This window comes from Schistocerca serialis, chromosome 4, assembly GCF_023864345.2.
Source record: "Schistocerca serialis cubense isolate TAMUIC-IGC-003099 chromosome 4, iqSchSeri2.2, whole genome shotgun sequence".
NCBI classification, from domain to species: Eukaryota; Metazoa; Arthropoda; class Insecta; order Orthoptera; family Acrididae; genus Schistocerca; species Schistocerca serialis.
The window spans coordinates 309,678,794-309,704,763 of record NC_064641.1 but is presented as its reverse complement, the minus strand read 5'-3'; the positions used below and the strand labels follow the sequence as shown (position 1 = coordinate 309,704,763).

Here is a 25,970-nt window from a genome sequence, read left to right as displayed (position 1 = left end):
AGGACACTTTCAGATAAGGACAATGAAGTAAGCAAGTAACCGACACTAAGTAATGAATCCACTTAGTGTAGAAGTGATATTTCTTGAAGTTGATGGTTATCTTTTTTTCTGGATTTTCAGTTTTGATGACCTAGGGGCATCCTTTCGCCTTGTCCTACAGAGCCCAAATTTCATAAGGCTCATTTTTACACAGGGTGGAATGAAACGGGCATGGAAGGAGATGGTGGTGATGGCAGTGATGGTGGTGCAGTCCAGAAAAACCGTAAAAAGTGTCTTATAAAAGCAACCCCAATGTACAAAACACCTTACATATTACTTCTGTATTATTATATAGAAGGACAAAGGCTCCAGGTATTTTGTGGTTTTCTTACACCAATTCCATCAATACACATGATGCACATTTCCAAAAAAGTGCAACTAATAACTGAAGATTTTACTATAAATTTTACTTCACTGACTGAAGCTTTTCATTTACAAATCTAAGTTCTACAAAACGATCCAATAAGATTCAACAGTTACAGTCAATACAATCATCAAGAAAACGTCATTTTTACAATATATCTGGTATAAAAATGGTGTCATTATTTTTAGTCTTGCAAGTGAAATTCTGACTCAAATAAACAAGTCTACGTCTCTTAAAAATACAGTATTGCTTTGTTTTTGTGTTGTACAAAAACTAACAAAGTCAGAAGTTCTAATTACTTATTTTACCTTATCTATAGGTATTTCCCACAAAATTAGATACACCTTAAAAAAACTATGTTGTTTCTTATTGAAGGTGTGTACATTACTTAATAATGAGAAATACCAAACTGTCTCTTCATGTGAGATAACTATTCAATATATACCTAAGAGTCCTTTTGAAGTAAATAAATAAATTATCAAAAGAAACCACTAGGCACTTGTATGAAGTTTTCTTCTATTGGGTAATGGAATCTCACATGAAAAGAAAGTGTTATACACAGGTTTACAAACAAAAATACAATGCAATTAACTATAGAAAAATGATAACATAATTTCAATAAATAAGGTATAATACATTCAACCAATAATTGGGCTGTGTCATAGTTGAAAGAAATAGGAATGTGAAATTCTTTCCATGTGTCTCAACATTCTTAACAGTATTTACTTAATTCTCATGTGTACTCCTGTTCATAAGCTTTTCAGAGACATGTTAGATCACAACTTTCATTAAGAACTATGAATAAAAGTGTTTGTCCTTTAACAAGTGCATATAACTCAGAATAATTTAGAATTTCTGTTGCCAGTAAACACTCGCAATGTTACATGGGAAATTTATCATGGTTTTTCACAAGTTGTGTAATCTAACCATCTTTGTTAAATAATGTAATGAAAAATTATTTGTTCTTTATTCAATGGCAGATGAAATTTTGGTTGATAATAAAAGATTCATGCTTAACTATGGTGTTGACTGTGAATGCTTGTAATTCTTAACAACACGTTGGCCCCACCAAGCTTCCAGATCAAAAGGTTCAAAATCTGAAACAATAAAAACAACTTTTATGCAAGAATGGAAAGCATCAGATTTTTTTACCTTTAAAAAAGGATCAACTAATAAAAATACATCTCAAGGTTTACTACATGATAGTTTGATCGCAATGTTGTTCACAGCAGTGAAGGTGGTGGTGATTAGTGTTTTATCATCACACCGACAGCAAGGTCATTAGACACAGAGCACAAGTTCAGATTAGGGAAGGACAGAGAAGGAAAGCAGTCATGCCCTTTCAAATGAACCATCCTAGAATTTGTCTTAAGCAACTGACAGAAATCACGGAAAACCTAGATCAGGATGGCCAGAAGCGGGTTTGAACTGCTGTCGTCTTGAATAAAGCAGTGAAGGAACACTGAGTATACTATGCACAAGTATTATGTAACATTACCAAGATACACTTGGAACATATTATTCAGAAATGTTTGAAACTAAAAAGAGGAGTGTGGGTTGGTGGTAGGAGGATAGAATGTATTTGATTTGCAGATAATAAGGTGTTATTTGGCAGACAGTGAAAGAACTACACTTCAATGTTAAAAGAATTAAATAAGAACTGTGAGGAATAAGAGGATTTCAGAATGAGAATTAATAAGAAAAAGACAAAAGTAGGACCAACAATAAAGTTACAACAGGAAGATACAGAACACATTAGTGCTTTAAATGGGAAGCATAATTACACAAGACATGAGATGCAATAAAGACGATGAAAATGCTTATAGCAATTGCCAAAGAGGCATTTAATAAGAGGTGGCATTTCTATGTGGGTGCATGGACAGATACCTGAGGAAGAGGCTGGCAATGTGCTTCATAAGGAGTGGGGCGTTGTACAGAGCTGAGATGTGAACAATTAGGAAAGACGACGAAAGAAGAATCAGAGATGTGAATTTGGAGGAGGATGGTAGGTATAAATAAGTAGACAAACTGAGGAAATGTGAGAAGAATGAGGGAAAGAGAGAGATAATTTTTAAAGCAAGTCAGGAAGAGGAAACACTATTGGCTTGCACATTGGATAAGAAGAAATTGTTTGCTGATGGATGCTATGGAAGGAATGGTGAATGGAAGAAGGAGGAGAGAATGCAGAAGATACCAGATGGTGGATAGTATAGGAATAGAAAACAATTATGAGAAAATGAAGAGGGCAGCAAATGAGAGGACTGCATAGAGAGCTACATGTGAAGACCTGCTCTAGGACAGAACACTGATGATAATGACCAAGATTTCACTTAATTCAAAAGGGCTGCATTCTATGTCTCCACGAGGATGGGTAGTCGAGGTAGTAACATTCTATTACATCTACTGAGCATTCCAGTGTCATACAATTCAGTGTTGACCACATTAGATACATGAAGTTATGCTCCCCAAAGTCACAAAGAGTGAAGTCAACTACACCAGAAGAGTGGTAATGGAGGATGATTGTACTGTTTACCACCAAGTATGTAACTTACACCTTTGTTTTATAACAGGAAGCAACTATTCCACAATATAACTACAAAGTCTTCCAAGATTTGTTGTTAAAATGTCCTCGATAAACATGTTGCATCAAACTGGTACAATATTTAAAGCTATTGACAATAGCTTCCCTTGTCTTTATGAGGAAAGTAACTGGCTGTCAAAGAAATCATAGGAATCTGCAGATTTAAATGATGTGCAGTAGAAATCATGATATGTCATATGTAATGTCATCTTCCCCATCACAAGGTAGCTTTCGTGACACAACTCTGAACTACTTTGGTATCAAGTTCTCACTTCAATTAACTGCTGAGTGCATGGCCCATATCTCTATTAAAGTAGTTCGTAATGACAATATTATCAAAATGATATTTGCTAGTCACCATACAGCAGAGATGCTGAGTCACAGATAGGCCTGTTTGGCTGAAAGGTTTGCTTGACAGCCTTTCTGCTGTGCCTGTCTGTGACTCAGCATACCCACTATATGGTGAGTAGCAACTTTTCATAATATTATCACTATTCCATCCTGGATTTTCCAAAGTAGTCAGTACATATTCTAACTTCCATGACCTGTTTGGTGGTCGAGTCATGGTAATTTGTAGTGTCACATAGAATCTGCATCTGCTCAAACAAGATCTTGTGGTTACTGACACATTCTGCCATGTTGATGTTCAGTTTAATACTGGGAAACTAAACAATGTGACCCAATACTGCTACTATCACATTCCCAAGGAATAGTAAATATATGTGAAACTTCCAAATCATCTTTATTGAGTACAGCATCTCTGATATTTTCTTAGGCATCTGAAAAATGAATGAATTTCTTGCCTGTTTAAAATTCACTCAGTTTTACTCACCATTCTTTCAAAGAATGGAAGAAATGTAATACACTGATCCTTTTCTGCTAATTAAGTGGCTGTGCATCTTCATTTTCCAAAGGATGTTGACCTGAGCATGTCTTGTGACTGTTGTCTGAATGTACCACATTAAATGGTTATTTTGGCACCAAAGCCCTATGTTGTCGGATGGAAGTGTCCTAAACTTCATGTAGTTATTTCATCCCAGATTTTCCACTGTTTGATTCTGTCCAGTTCCTTCTCTTCCATCCTACAACTCAGAGTTGTTTCCCATTACATTACTCAGTACCCACATTTGTCTCTCTCTCTCTCTCTCTCTCTCTCCCCCCCCCCCCTTTTTCCCTCCCCTCCTGCTCACCTTCAGAAGGCTTTCCACCTTGAGATGTGCAGAATCATGTCATCTCACTGAGCAAACTTATTTCAGAATTAGTAAGTTTGTGGATTAAAATAATGATTAAGAGAAGGAACTGCCAAAACTACACGTAAGAGGTACCATAAACCTCTACAAGCAGCAGAATGTGTCCTGAAAGTGGGGAAAGAAATTTCTCGAGAGACATCCAGAATAACTAAAAGCCAGAAGTCTGTCTCCCACACACTACGATGTATGTGCAGAAGGAACTGGATATGTGGTGTAGAAAGTCATAGGCGTGGGGATTGAAGTAGGGAATCAGTGTATGTAGACACTTTCTATGCTGATGAGCAGGTCATTGCAACAAACGATGAAGATATATTTTACAAGCTGAGGAAGCTGTTTGAGGAGTATAACAAGTGGGGTTTGAAAATTAATTCCTAGAAGATGGAATATCTACGTTGCAGAGTGAAGTAACATCGACACTGATGGACATCTTATTAAAGTGTGTAAAGAGTCTAAGTATCTTGATAGTATCCTATCATGTGATGGAACATGTGAGAGGTATCCAAAACAAATCAAACAGGAAAGGGCTGCTATCTAAAAATTAAACCCTATACTTTGGTCCTCAAAAAGAGTTCAAAGGTTAAAATTCACTTATACAAATCCAGTGTGGAACCAACAACAAGCTATGGCAGTGAATGCTGAGAACGCTCAGAAAGAAATAAAAAGAGGCTTAGAGCTTTGGAAATGAACCACCCAAGAAGAGCTCATAAAATTTCCCAACTTGACCATGTAAGAAATGAGGAAATAAGAGAAAGTACACAGAGTCACTATAGTATGGATAAAAAAAAGAAGAAAGCCATTTAAGATGGTCTGGGCCTATTGAAAGAATGGACGAAGACAGATGGCCCAAGAGAGTACTTTCATGGCAACCTCCTCAAAGGAAAAGAACAGGAAGACCATGGAATGTGTGGCTAAGTGGTATCCAACAAGTGATGGATAGAAGAGGAATGGAAAAGAATGAGAAAGATGAGGCATTTGGTGACAGAAGTCTGGGATGCGGTGACAACTGTAGGACCACCGCAACAAGGAAGAAATGAGAAGGAAGCAGATGAAAACCTGCGTAGAATTATGTGAGTTTCTATTATAGTGAGACTGGTGAAAACCACATCATGTTTTGAGCTTCGGATCAGAAGATATTTGAATTTCAGTTGTGCCGAATTGGCATTACATGGGAACAGCTACACGAAGCCATTGTTATGCAGGAAGGAAAAGGCACACGCAAAAAGCAGAAGTCATTGTGGTGGGAGTTCAGAGTGCAGCATTGGGAAGTCCAGAATGCTGGAGTAAGAATACCAACAGGGCTAAAAATTAAATATACAGGATTGGACACTCCCCTCAGTTACAACCGGGTGGAACAGTCCAACACGGAAAGGAAAGGATAAATAGTTCATCATATCACTGCATGTTTTCAGAGTTAGGAGTAATTATTTCATGTGTCATTCCAAGAATGACTCCTCTGGAGCCAACGAGTTAGGCCATTATATTATGAGGAGGATGAATATTCCCAAAGAGGACTGTCCGACATCACAGCGGCCGAGAAATATTAGCAGTGGGGAGGACAAGTCATCGTTCAAGGAGGCACCAGGTGCTGGAAGAGCCAGCCATGCAATGAATGGCAGCTCCACCTCTATGGCACAATAAGCTTTGTTTTTGCTCATGCCAAGGTAACAACGCACAATCAAGTACAGTCATGTACACAGCGAATTTGATTGGATTGATAAAGTAAATTTTGATTTCTGACAATCTACTAAGATATAGATGACTACAGATGATGAACAAAGCTTACACCATGCTAAATGCCATCAAACCAATTCTTGTCAGTAAGTGGGACAATGTGGGCTAACACATTTTTTACAGTCTCTGTGTTGTGACTATACATTTGTTGATGACCTCTTGGTCTTGATGGCAAGTTTAGATTATTTTTGTGTCTTGGAGAACATCGTGTTTCTTATTGCCAGCAGATCCTAAACTATCCTGGCATTGTGGTCTTAAGTCCCATGTGGCAGGCAGCATAAATCATATGTCACATTGTATAGCGGTGTTGTAGCAGCTTAGACTGCAAATTCAAATGTGAGAAACTGTTGCGTTCAGGACAGTAATGTCCTGTTAGTCGGAAGTAGTTAGTAATAGTCGTGCGAGTTTCATGAATTCTGATAAATGCACTTCTAACTTGCACAACTGATGTAACAAATGTACACCTACCAAAATGGAGGATACTTGGCCTCAACAACATACTAAAATTTTACCAGATTTCTTTGCTCTTCATTTACCAATGTACCGACTTACCCCAGGATGTTGCTGTGTTACAGTAATTCATCATCACAGTTCACCTGCTGGAATGCAGTGTGCTAGCAACTGCACTGCAAGTAAGGGCAGATAAATTTGACACATTAAGGATGTGCAGGTGCACTTTGGAGATGCAGTAGCAGTAGGTAGGTCGGCACTGCACTACACTTTTTGGTACAGGCTGGTTGTCCCACAGAGTGTTGTTGGTTAGGGTTTGGGCAGTTACTTTCTCTCAATGTCAATCAAATCATTTTGTTGCAATTAGCACTAAAAATGCTAAACCCAATTAATTTATAATATGAGGGGAGTAAATGATGTCACAAAATGGTGCTCCATAGAGCCAGGAAACAGCGTGGTATATTGAAATGTAATTAATAACAGTTGGTCAAATATTCTCCAGAGTAAGTTTCAGGTTTTCAAACAACACTGAACAGTACCGGCTGGATGTTGAACAGCATCCTGCTTCCAGCAGAGAGTGTGTTGTAATGGGCCCAACACTTTGGTGGACACTAATAACATTGCCCAAGTCAGTCGTAAAGTGAGTCATAATGAGGTTCTACGGTAGCCAGCAGGAGATGGACTGGTGCCAGAAGCACACAGGGCCAAATAGAGAGATGGCCATTCACCTCAATAGCAGTGGCAGCTGGAGTAGTAACAAACAACGTGCTGCAGAATTCTTCAAAAGCCAAGTTCTCAAATTCTTTATCAGCTTTTGTAACACCAAACCAGAATGGTTGATAGTGACAAAGATCCAGAAGATTCCACTTCAAGAGTGAAGAACTGGGTGCAACTGACGTGGATAGAAATGAGTGGCAACTGAGCAGTACTGAAGTTTTCAGTCCTGACACGTAATCCACGTGAGTATTGTATGGAGATTAGGATCTCCCAGTATTGTGTCAACTGAACACATGAATGCTAAACCACTGGTCATCAATATGAGCAATTCAACCACATTAGTATTGATGACACTCAAGCAATGATAGATTCACTAAACTTTACATCATTAGGGAATTTTTGTGTATGCAGCATGCCAAAGATAAAGATTGTTGTGAGATGTCTGTATAAGTGCATAGTGCTCAGAGTATTTTGTTCTGCACCCTTTCTTTAATCGGTGATTTCTGGGGAGAAGTTAGATTAGTTATGATTAAGTTGCATTAGAAACTCTATTTAGATAACTGACTGAAATGGTGTGCATCTGCACTGAAGGGAGCATTGGCCAGTCTCGCTTAATTATAAATCTGGTGTCTGTTCTTTTGGAAATGTCTGAATGAACAGACACCACAGATATAAATAAGGCGAGACTAGCCAATGACCCCTTCAGTGAAAATGCACACCACACTTGAACACTTATTGGAATCAGCGAAATGCCGCAATGGCTTAGCAGTCAGAGCATCTACTTAGTAAGCAAGAGACCCAAGTTTGAGTCTGGTCAGGCACAAATTTTCAACTTTCCCAATGATGTAAATCGATGACCACTACTCAGCTAAATGTCATTCATTCTTTTGCGTCTTGACTGGAAATAGTTGCAAGACAATGAAATGTTGTCCAGATTGTGGACTAGTCTTTGAGTTAATTACTAAAGTGATGCATGACAGTAACAATTGTATTTCTAAGGAAATAAAAGGTCAAGGTGAGCTAAAACTTACAATGAATCTTCGCAAGATTTTTTTCATCCTTACTGAAAAGAATGCCTACCTCACAGTTCAGAAGAATTGTTTCTAAGTGGTCTGGCAACTTAAGAGCCTGCACTTGAGATCCTGGTTTGGGGAAATTCTCTTTCAATTCAAATTACAATATGATGGTTGCAGACATTAGCCATTGCCTTGTACTATGTGTGTTGTCCTCCCAAGCCATAATTACATAATGTCTGTGCACAGACGTCTGAGTTCAATATTCATACAGACTCTCAGTTTGACAGAATTATTTGACTGATTTACAAATCAAAAAATTCAGTCCACGGAATAGCACTTTAGATATTGTATGCCGAACTTAACTCAGTATCGCAAAAGAAAGTAAAGCAACATTACATACAGTCATCTTAATCTCAATAATAATTTTAACAGTATGTAGTAATTGTAGAGAGGTTCAACAATAATAGTCAGATTACTATATAATATATAGCATCGAAATTATTACTTTTCAACTTTTTTACAGTACAGAGAGTAGAGAAACAATCTCAAGGGGTCAAGTCAAAGTGGTAAAATGTTTTACTGTTGTTGCTAATTGCAACATTAGGTAATCTCAGTTTGGAATTAACAACCTGCAACAAACCACAATCAGACAAAACTGATAGAATGAATCATATGATCCCAGTTTCATACTCGATTTCAAGTGACAAACACAATACATGAAGCTGAATTTCAATTTAAGTAAATTTCATGTTTGTTTATAAAGTTCGACAACCAAATATAACATCACAAGATGATAACCATCCTATTAACTATACATTAAAGTAGTTCAAGAACATAATTTTAAAGAACATTAACATGGCAAAAACATGTATTTAAATTTCAGTTTAATATTGTTTCATTTTCATAGAAAACCAGGTGTAATTACAAATTTCCAAATCTGCTCCATTAAGTATCCAACAATACTTATTATTCACTACTTAACAGTTGATTACCTGGCCGTAAAAATGTGTATTAACTTCACTCAAAATTTTGTCACATGCATAAAAAATGCAGTTTTGTAAAGCATTAACAACTTTTCCAAGTCAAATATTTTGGACACTTTTGTTGTTATTCTAGTGTTATTTAAACTTTTTATCTCCAAGCTTCAAGACTTTGCAACTAAAATTCTAAGAAGCCGGCCTTGCCGAGGGATAGTGAACATTCCACCAGATATGGTGAACAGCTGTAAATACAGAATAAGCATGATGATGATGATGATGATGATGATGATGATTTGGGTTGAGGGGGTGCTCGACATCATGGTCATCAGCGCCCTGACAAAAAGGCAACACGAAATCTCATGGGTGGGGACGAAGACTGTCCCGACATGTTGAGCTGTTTATAATGTAGTAAAGTCTGCTGCCCTTCTCCACCAGTTTAGGGATGAGGCCTGACAGTTCACAAAATTTCACCGCTCTGTGAACACTGGTATTGGTATCTGCGAGGATGGTGGGCAGATCTCCAGCGAGACCGAGGGCTGCCTAATATCACTATACAAGACGCACTTAACCACAATATACTGAACTGAAAGCATCATGCCACAAACTGCACAGAATGGTGGATCCTCCTGCCAGAGGAGGAAGCCATGTGTGAAAGGGCTACACCCAATGCGCAGTCTGGTAAGCAAAACCTCCTTCCAGCGACGAGGCTGACACGAAGTCCGCCAAGCCTGTGTGGTCGATTTGAGTGACCACAGTCTGTTGTCTGACACCTGCAACCATTTAGTCTCCCACTAACGGCCAACATGCTTCCTTGGCAGCTTTGTCAGCCATGTCTTTACCCTGTATCCCAAAGTGGCCAGGTACCCAGCAAAAGATCACCTCCTTGCCACGGCGTTGGAGTCGCTGTAAGGAGTCATGGATGAGCTCAGTCAGCGGGTCTACTGGATAAATTTGGTAAAGTGCTTGTAGTGCATAAAGAGAGTCGGAACAGACAAGAAAATTCGTACAGTGATGTCTGTGAACCCTTTCCAGTGCCATCACAATGCCATATAACACCGCATCATAATTTGTAAATTTTTCTGCAAGACGCACTTTAAAAATCCTATCAGGGAAAACCACAGAACAACCGAGAGGTTTCTCCTGCAGGGATCCATCTGTATAAAATAACGATAAAACTATGGTACATTATTAAAATAGACAAAAACAAAGTTGAAAAAACCATATCTGGAATACAGCTTTTCGTGTACTGTGTCAAGCTTAAAATCAGTTTGGGCCTCTGAAGACACCAAGGCGGCAGTGAGTTCCATCCCTGCGTGTGTATTTTGATGCCCGAGAGATTCAGATCCTTGAGACAGTCTGTAGCACATATACCAAATGGCTGGGTCGCTTGGGGCCGATTCCTGAACAGTCATTCGAAGGTGGGTTGGATCACTGAACTAAATGCCAATGACTGAGGTGACACTGAGATTTTCAACACCTGTCGACCCAAAAGGATATGTCGTCGAATCTGGAATGATGGCTCACCAGCCTCTGCACAGACTCTGAACTGGGCTGGTCCGAAAGGCTCCAGTCGATATCCGAATGCCCTCATGGTGGACAGCATCTAACATCTGGAGGTAGGAAGGATGAGCCGATCCATAGACAATGCTCCTATAGTCTAAGTGTGATTGAACAAATGCCCTATAAAACTACAGGAGTCAGGACCTGTCAGCTCCCCATGTTTCTCCGCCACGGCATTTCAAAGTTTTCAACGACCGGAAGCCCTCTGTTTGTATGTCTTTCAAGTGTGGAAGCCATGTTAATTTTGAGTCAAATAATAAACTCAAAAAGATCACAGTGTCTTGAAAACATAAAATACAGTCCCCCATTGTACGCTCTGGTTGGTTAAAACTCCGACGAGCACGATTAAAATTGACACACATCATCATCTCAGGTGAGTACCGAAAACCAGTTGTCTGGGCCCAGGTTTCCAGCCTCCTAATGGTCAGCTGTAGCCTCGTCGTCATCGTAAAATCAGAGGAAGAGTAGAAGATTGCAAAGTCATCCACAAACAAAGAGCATTTGACAGGGCTCCCGACTGCGGAGGAAATGCCATTGATAGCAATGGCAAACAATGCAACACTGATGACACTGCCCTGGTGCACACCATCCTCTTGAACAAACCAATAAGACATGGCATCGCCAATGCGATAACAAAAATGCCAGTCCTCGAGAAAGGATTGGATCAGAAGCGGCAGACGTCCACGTTGTTGCCATTCAAGACGTCGGCTAAAAATATTGTACCTCCACGTAGTGTCATATGCTTTTTTGAGGTCAAAAACACACAAACTAAATGGTTTCAACATAAGAAGGACTCCTGTATTGCTCTCTCCAGTGGAATTAAGTTGTCAAGAGTGGAACGGTAGTGCCTGAATCCACACTGGGAGCGGCTCAGGTGACCTCAGGACTCGAGCAGCCAGACAAGGTGGCGGTTGACCATGCGTTCAAGAGTCTTACCTATACAACTGGTAAGGGTGACACTGATAAGCTGACTTGTCGCTTCAGGGCACAGATGACGAAGCATGGTATAACGGATCTCATCAGGTCCTGGAGCAGTGTCTCTGGCTGCAGATAAAGTTGATTCCAGTTCCCACATGGAGAATCGAAGCTTACAGACTTCATCAGTATGCGAGAAGAAATTGAGCTTCCTCATCTCTGCAGTCCGACAAAATACCTGAACAGCAGGTTCATTCTGGAAACATCCCCCAGGCTGTGGCTAAGACATGTCTCCGCAATATCCTTTCTTTCAGGAGTGCTAGTTCTGCAAGGTTCGCAGGAGAGCTTCTGTAAAGTTTGGAAAGTAGGAGGCGAGGTACTGGCAGAAGTAAAGCTGTGAGGATGGGGCGTGAGTCGTTCTTGGGTAGCTCAGTTGGTAGAGCACTTGCCCGCGAAAGGCAAAGGTCCCGAGTTCAAGTCTCGGTCCGGCACACAGTTTTAATCTGCCAGGAAGTTTCATATCAGCGCACACTCCGCTGCAGAGTGAAAATCTCATTCTGGAAGCAGAACTTAGTAACAGTACAGAAGTGTTCAGCTAAAACGTGAGCCATGTCTTCTGGTGTGTCCACCAAGACCCCATTATTTGACAATGCCGTAAGGGGATGTGAACTACCCTAGCCTGAAATCCGTCTTATTGATTCCCAAACATGTGCAGCGGAAGTGGACCAATTAATGGAAGTCGTGTGAATTCCCTCCAGGAAGCCCTCTTCCGTTCTTTGATCACTCGCCTTGCATGTGCTCTCGCAAAACCTGAAGACATGAAGATTGTCTGTAGTTGGACACTGTTTGAAGTTCCGCAGAGCTGTCCGTCTGGCCCAGATTGCCAACTGACAGTCGTCATCCCTCAGTGTACAGGCCGTCGTCTGAGGTGGTTACTAGACCTGGGATGGACTCTGCTGCAGCCCTTTTGATCTCATGAGTGATATGGTCCACCGTCTCCTGTGCACAATCCTTTCGTTCAAAAATAGCCTGTCGACTGTACTGTAACCAATTTGCCCTTTGTATCAGCCACCTGCGTGGTCTCCTGCTGGCAGATGAATCCACACTGGAAAGTCATCACTAGAATGTATATCTAGAGCCACTTTCCACTGAACTGAGTCTGCAATAGCTGGGGAACAAAAACAAAGATCAATAGCTGAAAAAGACCCTGCAGCTGTGGAAAAGCGAGTCATCTGACCCGTGTTCAGAAGACAGAAATTCTCAGAATGGACGAGTTGCTCAATCATCTGACCCCTGAAGCAAGTAGTAGTCAAACACCACAGCACATTGTGGGCATTGAAGTCCCCCACAAGGAGGAAAGGACGTGGGAGTGCCTGGAAGAGGTCTGCCAGTGCGTCTGCATCCAAAGCGTCATTGGGGGCCAGGTACAAAGAACACACTGTGATAGTAAAGGGTGCAAGAACTTTCACAGCAATTGCTTGCATGGTCGTGGTAAGAGAGACAGGAGAGGAGTGGCATCTGTCATCAAGGAAAATAGCCACTCCACCTTTAGCCCTGTCTCCAGCAGTATCCTCCTCCTTGTATATGTGGTAGCCCCGTAATGAAGGTGTGTCTGTGACTTCAAGATGCGTATCTTGTAAGTAGATGCAGAAAGGTTTATCCTGGACCAGCAGCTGCAATTCTTCCAAATGTGAGTGATATCCATTCAAATTCCACTGCAACACAGAAGTCCCTGTGGAAGCCAGTGGTTAGCGATGGTGGTTCTTTTCTTTCTCCCTCGGAGGCGGCGATTTACCGGGGAGGTCAGGGGGAATGTTAGCCGGTTCCGTGCTCTCTGGTTCCTCCGTTTGGAAGTCCATGTCCTCAAGAGCATAGTCACCATCATAAAGTGAGAGGGCTCATCGATCTGAAGGTTTACCTACAGCATTCTTGGACTTTGAACTGCTTTTCGAAGGACGTTTTTCTTTACTGACAGGAGGCGGCGGCTGCCTGGGTTGCGGGGATGGCTTAGTTGGCTTCTGATGTTGGAGAGTGGTATGTGGCTTAGGTGGTAAGCCTACTGCTGATAGCTTCCAAATGACATCAGTTACAAGTGGAGTGTTTCCCCCACAGGTACACTGCCAAGTGTGTGTGCTCGTACTGGAATCTGTGGTCTGAGTTTGTGTGGAGGCATCACACTCAGCTATTGGTGTCTTAAGGGCTGATGCAAAAGAAGTAGCAAAGACTGGTGGTTGCATGGCTTTGTAGGCCTTTTTAGCTTCACCATATTGTATGCGTCTCTCTACTTTCAACTCTTGAATTTTCTTTTCCTTGTTGTAAACCCCACACTTCCTGCTCCACACTGGGTGATCCCCAGAGCAGTTAACACATTTCGGAGGAAGTGTACAAGAAGTCCCCGACTCGTGAGCGGAGTCTCCACAAGTGCCACACATAGCCTTCCCGTTACATCCCATAGTGGTCTTGCCAAATCTTTGACATTTATAGTATTGCATGGGGTTAGGAACAAACGGGCGAACCTTGAGGTGGATATAGCTTGGAAGGATATGTTCCAGTAGCTCAGGAGTACTAAACATTAGAATAAATGTTGCCGATTTTTCCAATTTGCCATTGACTCTCCTCATATAATTCTGCACCTCCTTGACGCCCACATTCTCCCACTCTTCTCATAACTCCGTGGGGTCCACCTTCATTATATCGGAGTAGGTAACCATGCCCTTACTATAGTTAAGGGTGTTTTGCAATTCAGCCTCGACTGGGTAGTCACCTAAGGCCTTACATCCCAGAAGCTTAGGTATTTGGTTGGAAGTAGCAGTTTCAACTAAAAGCGTTCCATTACGAAGTCGTTTGACACTTTTCAGAGACCCAGCAATACCTTCCAATGCCTTGTGAATATAGAAAGGGGATATCTTCTCACAGCTTCCCCCATTTTGCTGGATTACAATGAAATTGTTATGGCACACTAATGTCCTGTTACTATTACTCTGAGGCTCCTTTTTGGGAGGACTGACCAACCGAGCTCTCTTTGAGGAGTGGGTGTACGTGCTGCCTGACGGTACACCCATCCCATCAGTACAAGTAGTTTCATGAGACAGTTCCACAGGGATCCCACGAGACGCTAGGGAAACAACCGTGGACCCAAGCAGAGTCCTGCATGCCTGAGCAAGCCTGATACAACTGGGGGGGGGGGGGGGGGGGGGGCAGGTGCCCCAGAGGTTGCCCACTAAAGACTGTTTTACCTCAACAGCCGTTCACCTCCTCAGCACGTAGCACACCTTGAGGTTGAGGTTTTTTTTTTTTTTATTAAGGTGTGTACCTTTGTTGTGGTCCAGGCGGTGAAGCCAAGACCCCCATTCTCCGAAACGCACAACATTTCACTGCTGCGCCGCATGGTGGTCGTTGAAGTATGACCAGAGCTTACGGTGACAAGAGGACTGATTGTGCTTACCAGTCCCCAGCTCAGAAACACCGGGATCGCCAAGCCTGCACTCAGCAAATGAATGCTGAGCCCCTAAGGGGCAGAATAAGCAATCCCGGACTAAGGTAAAATAAAACCAAATCCACTTTGCATCTGTCTTGTAGCAAGTGGCAAAGTGGCCAGTGTCTGTTCACCAGTGGTGCGGCTGAAATTTATATTCTGGAACCAACCCATCCAGTCTTAACACTCCGAATTCACTCAATGAGTTACTCAACCCCACCTGATTCCACATACAATCATCAAGGAGCATTTTGATAATCACAATATTACCCCAGGTGGTCAACCCACTGCCAGTATTACTGGCACAACTGGTCTTTCGGATTCTGGGGTGGCCAGGTTAAAATGAAGTGTGATTCAACAGAGAAAGTCTGAGTCCTCTGGCCAACTTAAAACCAAAACAAATACATTTTTTGCAACAGTCAACATACAAACACTTTTACAACCAGGTAAACTTCATAAATAGGGAGATACATTAAAACAACAGAAGGTTCTAATTTTGGCGCTTCAAGAAACACAAATGATGGACAATAACACCATGGATTTCAGTAGTTATTGTCTTTTTAAAAGAAAAATTGATAAATGAATACTTAACAATACACCACATCTGGGAGTTGTTTTTGCAGTCTCCAAAAATATTTAAAATTCAATAACAGAGGTAAAACAAATCAATAATAGACTAATGACAATTTCTCTTAAATGCGCAAATAAAACATACACTTTAATTAATGCTCATATGCCAGTCAAAGAGGATAACCATAAAAAAATGAGGAAGTTAATGAAGCTTGGGAAACATTAGAAAGCATCATCTTGAAAATTCCCTCGAACCTTGTTAAAATGTTAACGGATGATTTTAATGTTCAATTAGATAAAGAGAAAAAATATAAGCAAATGTTGGGTGGATTTACTGTGCATAAATGGACAAACCAAAATGGCCAGAGACTTGTTGAAACATGCAAAAATTTTAACCTTAAAATTGATGTTAACACGTTTTTAAAAGAATCCTTCCAAACAAAATACTTGGTGGGCACCCAATACATTTATGGGGAATGTCAAATCGATCATGTAGCAATTTCATATCCTAACTACAAAGAAATTTTAAATGTCTACATTAGGAAAGGGGCTAATATGGATTCTGACCATTATTTAATTCAAAAATAAAAGTAAAACTTGAACCTCAAAAACTCTTCCAAACAAAAAAATGTTATCCCAAAATCTGACATTGCTAAAATAACTCCAACAAGCAAACTTGACAAAAACAGCTCCATTAAGTTTCGGGAATGCAGCCGCATAAATTCTGCTTCTTCTTCTAATATTTCGGCTGTATACCTTTCAGCCATCTTCAGAGAGAGCCGTATGGCTGAAAGGTATACAGCCGAAATATTAGAAGAAGAAGCAGAATTTACGTGGCTGCATTCCCGAAACTTAATGGAGCAGTCTTTGCCCCGCGAAAACCTGAAGATTCACATTGACAAAAACAATCCAACAATTGGCAAAGCCTAAAAGAAACATTCATCACAACAGCACAAAATTTAATTCTGTTTCAAAAGAAACAAAAACACCCCTGGCGGAAAGCGGATTGTGAAACAGGAATTAAGTCCACGCACGAGTCATTCAAAAACTGGAATAGTAACGAAACTGAAAATACACACAACACCTTTCTAACTGTATCAAAAGAAACATCTAAATTAATTTGACAGACTAAAAGAAACTACAAAAATGCCCAAGTTTTAGAAATTGAAAAAGACTTCTAAAACAACAATACAAGATATGTTTATAAAACATTCAAAACGAAAATAACTGGTCTTTGCTTAAAAAATGACAATAGCTGCTTGGCTCTTAACAATCAGGAAAATTGTAAGGCACTTGATAATTATTTTGAAAAACTGTTAAATTGTCGAGAATCAGCAACCTAATAACACCAACCCTGACAAAAATTGAAAGAATTAAACAAATTAAGAGGCTAAAAACAATAAAGCATCTAGAGAAGCTGGTGTGATTGCAGAACTACTAAAATCAGCTGGCCCTAACTTTGTAAAAGGGATCACTCAACTAATAGGACATATCTGGCAAACTGGGAAAATACCTGAGGACTGGAAAACTGCCCTAATTCATCAAGTGCATAAAAAAGGGGATAGAACTGATGTTAATAATTTACGAGGACTCTCTCTTCTCCCGGTCACATACAAAATTCTTTAACATTCAGAATGAGATTTTCACTCTGCAGCAGAGTGTGCACTGTTATGAAACTTCCTGGCAGATTAAAACTGTGTGCCATGTCTCCGCAATATCCTTTCTTCCAGGAGCGCTAGTTCTGCATGGTTCGCAGAAGAGCTCCTGTGAAGTTTGGAAGGTAGGAGACAAGGTACTGGCAGAATAGAAGCTGTGAGGACGGGTCGTGAGTCGTGCTTGGGTAGCTCAGATGGTAGAGCCCTTGCTCGTGAAAGGCAAAGGTCTCAAGTTCAAGTCTCGGTCCGGCACACAGTTGGCACACAGTTTTAATCTTCCAGGGAGTTTCTCTCACATTGTTTGCTTGATCGAGCCCAAGAACAGTTAGAACCTAAAATTGGTGAATACCAAGCAGTTTTTAGACCAAATTCTTAATTTAAAACTAATCTTTAGGCACCAAAGAATTTCTGGTAACAATATTGTATGTACATATGTGGATTTTAAAAAAGTCTACGACTCAGTTGATCGTGAATCTCTTTTCCAAATTTTAAAGGAGCAAGCGCTAGATAATAAAACTCTAACAATGATTAAGGTAACATTAACTGACACTTGCTCTAAAGTTAAATACATGGGAGAAATTTCTGAACCATTTGAGATAAATACTGGTGTTTGACAGGGAGACGGACTCTCCCCATTACTGTTTAATTGTGTTTTGGAAAAGGTGATTACAGAATGGCAAGAGCTAAGTTGAGTCAAAATTCAGATTAATCAGTCAAGTTAGGCAGAAGTAATATTAGAGTAGATTGCCTCGCCTTTGCCGATGATCTGCAAATTTTAACTACAGATATTTCCACAGCTCAAAAACAAATTGAATTTCTTAAAGGAGTTGCAGAAAAAGTAGAACTACAAATAGCATTAAAAATAATAATAATAATAACATAAAAAAAACAAAAAACAGAATATATGATTTGAAATGAACGAGTAGCAAAGTTTTTGAACACAAAATATGGAAAAACAAAAGATTTTCTCAGTTTAAATACTTGGGGAAAATCATATGAGAAAACAGTCTGGAAAAAGGTGCAAATGAAGATCGCTGTCAAAAGATAGCAGCTGCATTCAGATTAACATAAAATAGAATGAGACTTTCACTCTGCAGTGGAGTGTGCGCTGATATGAAACTTCCTGGCAGGTTAAAACTGTGTGCCGGGCCAAGATTCGAACTCGGGACCTTTGCCTTTCGTGGGCAAGTGCTCTACCATCTGAGCTACCCAAGCATGACTCACGACCCATCCTCACAGCATCAGTTCTGCCATACCTTGGTCTGCTACCTTCCAAACTTCACAGAAGCTCTTCTGCAAAATGTTGTTTAATCTGCCAGGAAGTTTTATTTAACACAAAATATTGATTATGAACAATCACTTTCTAAATTCAGTAAACTTAGGCTTTACAGCACTGCAATCAAACCTGAATGTCTTTATGGAGCACAAACTTTAATTTTAAGTAGAAAGAGGGATACTGAGGAAATTCAAAAGAAAGAAAGATTATTACGAAAATATTAGGCCCCAAAATTACTGATGGTGTAACTTACAGGCTAAGAAGTAATAAGGAAATAGAAGAATACACAGACACACATGGTGACATGTTGAGAAAGATAGCTGTAGAGCAGAAACTTGAGTGGACTGTAGCAGTAATGAGTGGACTGTAGCAGTAATGAGGAAGGAGGTGACATCACAGAGACGTGGCGCATAGCAGTAAGTTTCAGTACCATAACCATTGTTAGACCTCAATTAAGATAATCAGATTCACTCCCCCGTTGTCTTCGCAGTCACCATCTTCACACTAGTGTGTGAAGCCATGTGGCAAAGCAGGGAGTGAAGTGTTATTAGTATGAAAGAGTATCATGAAAACAGCATGCATACCACATAAAAAATGTGTCTTAATGTAACTTGTGTGTTAGAATTAAGTTTGTGGTTTAGATCTAGTACTGATAATTATAAGTTGATGTTATTCTTGCAATCAGTAGCATTAAATATTGATGTAACTTACCAGAAACTGGTATTGCATATAAAGGTAATGAACCTGCATGAATCAAGAGCTATGAACTACAGAAAAATTCTAAGTTAGGCGAAATCGTTTAAGTAATAACAAAAAACAGTGTGTAGGATACAGTTACTCAAAACTTCTGGAAGTTTTAAATCAACGGGGCAGGGTGAGATGTGGCGATGTTACATCATCTCACTGCACACACTTCTTTCAGAGTTTATAAGTTTGTAGATTAAAATATTGATTAAGAGAAGGAAGCAGATGGAAACATATGTAGAAGGATGTGAATATTTACTGCACTGAGATGGTGAAAACCACATTGTGATTCAAGTTTGTGATAATGACATATTTGAATTTTGCTTGAGGCTAATAGTCAGAATTGCTGGTAGCTATGTGAAGCCATTGTAGTGCAGGAGAAAGAAAATGCACACAATAAGTGTGAGTTCTCATGGTGAAAATCCAGAATGCAGCATCATTAAGTCTGGCTTAAGAATAACAGAATAATTAGGTATTATCAGAGTTGTGGGACATTATTTAATATATCATTCTGAGAGTGTCTTCCCAGGAGCCATCGAGTTAAGCCTTCTTCAATGAGATGTTTCTCTCCTTGCAAAGAACAGTGGTTGCTGCACGATCTGAAAAGACCTGCTACACCTCATGAAATGTCCTCCTCTTTGCGATTCGTAACCACAGTGCTCTCCAGCTCTGGTGCACTATTCTCAGAGTTTGTTTGGAAAAATGGTTCAAAATGGTTCAAATGGCTCTGAGCACTATGGGACTTAACATCTGTGGTCATCAGTCCCCTATAACTTAGAACCAATTAAACCTAACTAACCTAAGGACATCACACACATCCATGCCCGAGGCAGGATTCGAACCTGCAACCGCAGCAGTTGGAAAAATGGATGCATAAAATAGTTGCTTTAACTCCAATACTGACTGTGGAAAATGGCAGAGAAAAATCACAAAGAAGGTTCTGGACTCATGAATGGTATGAACAGTGCATTGTTGGTAGAGGAACGCTATCAGGTGAAGAAGTATGAAACCGGAATTTCCCTGTAGATGGTACTAGCCATCAGTGTAGGGTCCATGAAACACCATCTGCGGCATCATCTGCTTCCTGTAACGGCTGATGACGAATGTCAACACAAAGTAACCCACGTTCCATACATCAGTATCTGTTTCAAACCCATAAACATTTTAAGTTTTGTGCCTATGAACTATAATTTGCGGACAGCATTGGTTTTCTGTATCATTTGAAAAACACTGCTGCAGAATCACATCAAATGCTTGTCAAAGCTTTCAGTGAACATGCTCTTGCGAAAACGCAGTGTTTTGGGTGGTTAAAAAATTCGAAAGTGATGATTTTGATGTGAGAAACGATGAGCGCGGAAAACCACCGAAGAAGTTCGAAGACAACAAATTGCAGGCCTTATTGAATGAAGATAATACTCAAGCTCAACAGAAACTCGTGGAATAATTTAATGTGATGCAGAAAGCCATTTCTCTACAGTTGAAAGCTATGGGGAAGGTGCAGAAAATGGGAAAATGTGTTTTATGTGAACTGAATGAATGACAATATGCAATCTAAAGAGCACTTGTGAAATACAGCTAGCCAGATCCAAAAGAAAGTTGTTTTTCCATCAAGTAGTGGCAGGTGATGAAAAATGGACATATTTTGAGAATCCTATACATTGTAAATCATGGGTGAATCCAGGTAAACCATCAAAATCCACTGCAAGACGAAATCGCTTTGGAAAGGAGACAATGCTCTGTGTTTGGTGGTATCAGAAGGGTGACAGCTGCTGTGAGCTGCTAAAATCTGTTGTTTGAAAGTGATAAACAATAATTTGAGCCATTTTCATATGTTTTCATATGAATTAAAGCATTGTTCAGACATGTATTATTGCAACCAAATTCAGGTTTCATACTTCTACACCTGGTACATATGCTGCACAACATTCTGAAATATGTATAAGTAGATGTTATTTGTTAACTCAATTTGACACTCTTGTCACAATTTTGGGTTTAAAACTGAAAATGGTTTAAGTATACTGATGTTATTGTCAGTTTCCACATGCATAATAAGCACATTATCGATGTTTTATTGACTATTACTCTGAAGTCAGGCACTTAATCAAGCTCGAGATTCATATCATAATTTCATTTAAATGGAAGAGGAGATTTTTCTGAAGCTACTAATCATCATTTCATAAGATATTTACTGGCAAGATACAAACGTGTGTCAGTCCATAAAACCTAGAGATAAGTATATACCTTCTACACAAAGTTTCATTATAGCAAAAACTTGATGTGTGTAACTTGCATTTACTTTCTGACAGACTGGCAGGCACCTTAAGATTTTTGGCCACTGGGGTAACATTCTAGTAGTTGGTGCATGCAACAAGAATTGTTGCAAATACATTATCTGTAATAAATAACATTGAGTATTGCAGATGACTCTTCTATTAAATTAATGAGAAAGTCCTAGAAGCTTTCAGAAAATGTAAGTAAAGAAAAAAAAGTTGCTGGAATGAAGACGCAAATCTCCTACCCCACTCTTCATAGTTCATGGAGCTACCATTTATGCTACGGCATCACCGTGACAGCAGTATTTTTCCAAATTTCTAATGGCTGTAAGCACAGATGTCATTATTTGATATTAAACTGTAACAAACTGTATAGAAAATGATGCACTTCTGATAAATCATCAATGCGCTGTAGCACTAAAATAACATACTGCCACAGCATGCAAGTTATGATACAAAAAACATCAAATATCAGGAACTTTAACTACCAATATGTAATTTCAGTCATTTTATTATTAAAAATTGTACCAAAAAATGCAATTTTGAGAAAGTCTCAATATGCTGTTGGTTTAAAGTGATTTATATTAATACCGAATACAATACAAAAACCACCAAATATGGAATACAAAGCCATTTGACTTAATATCTTATGGTTTCTCCTAAGTTCTGCCTGTGATGTAAAACTGACGCTGCACCTCACTGACCATGTTCCTCTCCACAAGGCAGATTCTCCCTTTAACACAACACAATGTAGTGGAATGTGGAATTTTACGCTGTGACATCACCAGCTCCTTGTTCATTAACACTTTCATGTCCCGTAAGAGGACTCCTTTAAGTCATTATATTATATGGACGACGAATATTGCTAAGGTGTATTTTCTGACATCACTGCTGCCCAGAAATGTTATTGTGGTGGTGGTGGTGGTGGTGGTGGGAGGGGGGGGGGGGGGGAGAATGCAAGCTATCAGACATCGTTCAGGGAGAATGTGACGGGTGTTGGAAGACATCAGACATGGGACCAATAGCAGCTCCACCTCTATGGCATAATGAGCTCCGTTTTTGCCCATGTCAAGTTAACAACATATAATCAAGTGCAGATGCACACACAGTGTCTTTCATTGCTGTCAATAAAGTAAATTTTGATTTGTCACAATCCATACAAACTTAGATTACAGACAGTGAGCACAGCTTATGCCGTACAATTCACCAACACTTCAATGCAGGTCAGAGTGGGACAATGTGGCCAACTAGTTGTTTACTGTTTCAGTGGCTTTGCTGACAACCTCTTGGGTGTGATGGCAGGTTTAAATTATTTTTGTGTCTTGGAGAATAACATGCTACTTACTGCCGACAGATCCTAAACTATCCTGACAAGGTCATACATTCCAAACAGTGACAGCATATGTCATGTGCCACATAGTATAGCAGGTTGTGGCAGCTCAAAACTGTACATACAAATGTAAGAAAATGTTTTGCGCAGGGTAGTAGTGCTGTATTGATCACAAGTAGTCAGTCATAGTCACATGAGTTCCAAGAATTATGATACTCACACTAAATAACTTTTACAATTGATGTAACAAATGTACACCCACAAAACTTGAGGACACTGGGCCTCAATAATATATTAAAATTTTACTGTATTTGTTTGTGCTTCATTTACCAGTGTATCAGCTTCTTCCAGAGTGTTTTGTTAGAATAACTCATCAGAGTTCATATAATGGAGTTGCATGTAATGGCAACAGCACAGCAGGGATGTTTAATAGGCCAAGGATGTGCATATGGACTTCAGAGATGCAGCAGCAATAGTTAGGTTTGCATTGCAACCGAATTACACACCCCTATTAGGCTTCTGCTTCCTGGTGCAGGCAGTATGCCCCAGGGTGCATTATTGGTTAGGGTTTGGGCAGTTACTTTCTCTCAATGTAAGACAATGCATTTTGTTACAATTAGCACCGAGAAAGCTAAATCCAATTAATTTCCAATTCAAGAGGACTTAACAATGTTTCAACCTGCTTACCACGCACCTTGTGATGTGCCAACTTCCCTGCCACCCTTTAACAACTGTGTCACCACATACAATACACAGTAACAATAGTTTGTTAATAAATATCTGGAATTAGAAAAGGCAAGGATCATTCAATAAAAACTAACAGTGGACACTGGCAGCTGGACGTTTTTGTTCCATTTTTACTTTCTGTACCGAAGAGAGAAGTGACACATTTTAATCATTAGCCGAAAAAAAAGGACATATGCACCAAACAACTCTTACTAGATAGTTTTGAACAACTTTTCGCTTGTTCGAATACAGTATAGTTTCAAATCTCTCACTACTTCAACATTTTACTCAACTGTTGATGGTGACAAATTACAGTTTCTCCTGCTGGACCTTAAAACAGTGTCATGAGTGACGAACTTTCCACTGAACGGACAAACACAATGGTGGGGGCACATATCTAAAAGTGGTGATCAGATATATGCCTCTTTCATGGTTCTGCTGCACGAAGGAAGGTGCCGATGACAGTCATGAGTAAGACAAGGAGCAGCAAAACTGCAACCTGCATTTACCCAATTGGAGATATTACGAGAAGTGAAACTGAAGTATTCACAGAACCAATATGCACACAATCGTCCTGTCCTGTCCTTTTGCCTCCATTGTTAATTAACTTGAGAACATGGTAAAACTACCAGAGAATAGAATGGCCGAGCAGTACTTACATTCCGATGGAAAAATTCCAGATACAGCCAAGACATATTAAAAAATAAATTACCTAACTTTCTGAATCATTAGTACCTTCATAAACGAGGTAAGATAGATAGATTGGGATAGGTAGGAAAAAAGTGCAAGTTAACTCAGACCCCAATTTGAGTGGTGCCTCCAACCTTTGTGAGGGCAATGAGAGAAAAGGATGAAGGATAAAACTGTTAGAATTTGTGTCACCACTTGTTGACACACTCGCTGTTGGATTTTGTCTCCAGCTCTTCAGCCAACATCTGTTTCACAATTTTTCTGACATTTTGCCAGTACCAGTGGCTGGCACTGACAAAGCTTCACCTCCATTTCACAGCGTGCCATGTGTAATGGAGGGTGCAGCTTTGACAATGCCAGCCTCTCACGCAGAATGTAGGCCGAACAATCTGAGACGAAAGCCAATAGGCAATTTGTAAAGGATGAAGGAGGTAGCACTTTGGCCACAATCTACCATATAATATACAACAAGCAAAATTAGTTCTTTCTGCAGATGACACTAATATTGTAATCAATCCAACCACACATACAACGGAAGAAGTGGTACACAATGTTCTTAAAAGTATCACTGAACCCATTGATATGTGTAACAAACGGCTTGGAAATAGCAAATAGGTTGGAGACTTCAAATTTCTTACATGTCCATACTGATAAGAATTTAAAGTGGGAAAAACACATTTTGGAACTCCTAAAACAACTGAGTTCAGCTTGTTTTGCACTTAGAATCTTTGGAAATCTTAGGAAGAGACAAATCAATCAGTTGATGTATTCTGCACATGTTCATTCATGAATTTTGTATGGAGTAACAGTCTGGGGTAACTCATATTTAAGAAAGAAAGTCTTTATTGTCAAAAACATGCTGTAAGAACAACATACGGTGCTCATTCACAATCATCTTGTGCACATCTGTTTCAGGAGGCAGGCATTTTGACTACAGCTCCCCATTATGTTTATGCCCTCTTGAAGTTTGTTGGAAATAATCCACTGCAGTTCAATGGGAACAATGTTGTACCTAATTACAATATCAGAAGAAAAAAATGGCATTCATTACTCCACATTAAGGTTGTATTTAGCACAAAATGTGGTGCACAATACTGCAACCAAAATTTTTGATCTGTCTGACAGACAGCAACATAAAATTTGAAAAAGAAACTGAAAAAGTTCCTCCTTGACAACTCCTATTCTGTAAAAGAATTTCTATTACTGTAATCTGTAAAAGCTGGTAGTTAGGAATTACTAACTCACATCGGCACATTAAAAAAAGCTTACATATGGTCAGAATGTAGTCATTTTTACACAATAATTTGTGATGTGAATATAAAATGATGTGTTCCACATCATTACAATTTATCATGCAAATGTTCCGCAGAACATGAGACTAACAAACTAATCCAAATACAGTTTTACCTCATACACTAAGGCCTATTGGCAATACTCGGAATTTCACTTTTTGAATGTAAATACCAGCCATCCATTATGTCTCCCTGTCACATGACACCATTCTCATAAATACATTAGACTGTTCTACATCAGCCAATTTCTCATTTTGCTGTCTTCCTAGCCACACATATCTCTCAGATCTACAGACCTTCCTTAACAGTCCTTGTTGAAAAAGTCACAAATACTTT

General features: G+C 39.7%; 1 protein-coding gene across 1 annotated transcript in view; it reads right to left on the bottom strand.

The window, feature by feature from the left end:
- Window positions 1-425: 425 nt before the first annotated feature.
- LOC126474001 (MAPK regulated corepressor interacting protein 2-like) overlaps window positions 426-25,970 on the bottom strand; it is a 47,000-nt gene continuing 21,455 nt past the window's right edge. Inside the window, exon 6 of the mRNA XM_050101391.1 lies at window positions 426-1,500. Coding sequence (XP_049957348.1) covers window positions 1,421-1,500 — 80 coding nt within the window. The 3' untranslated portion in view covers window positions 426-1,420. The remainder of the gene's footprint in view (window positions 1,501-25,970) is intronic.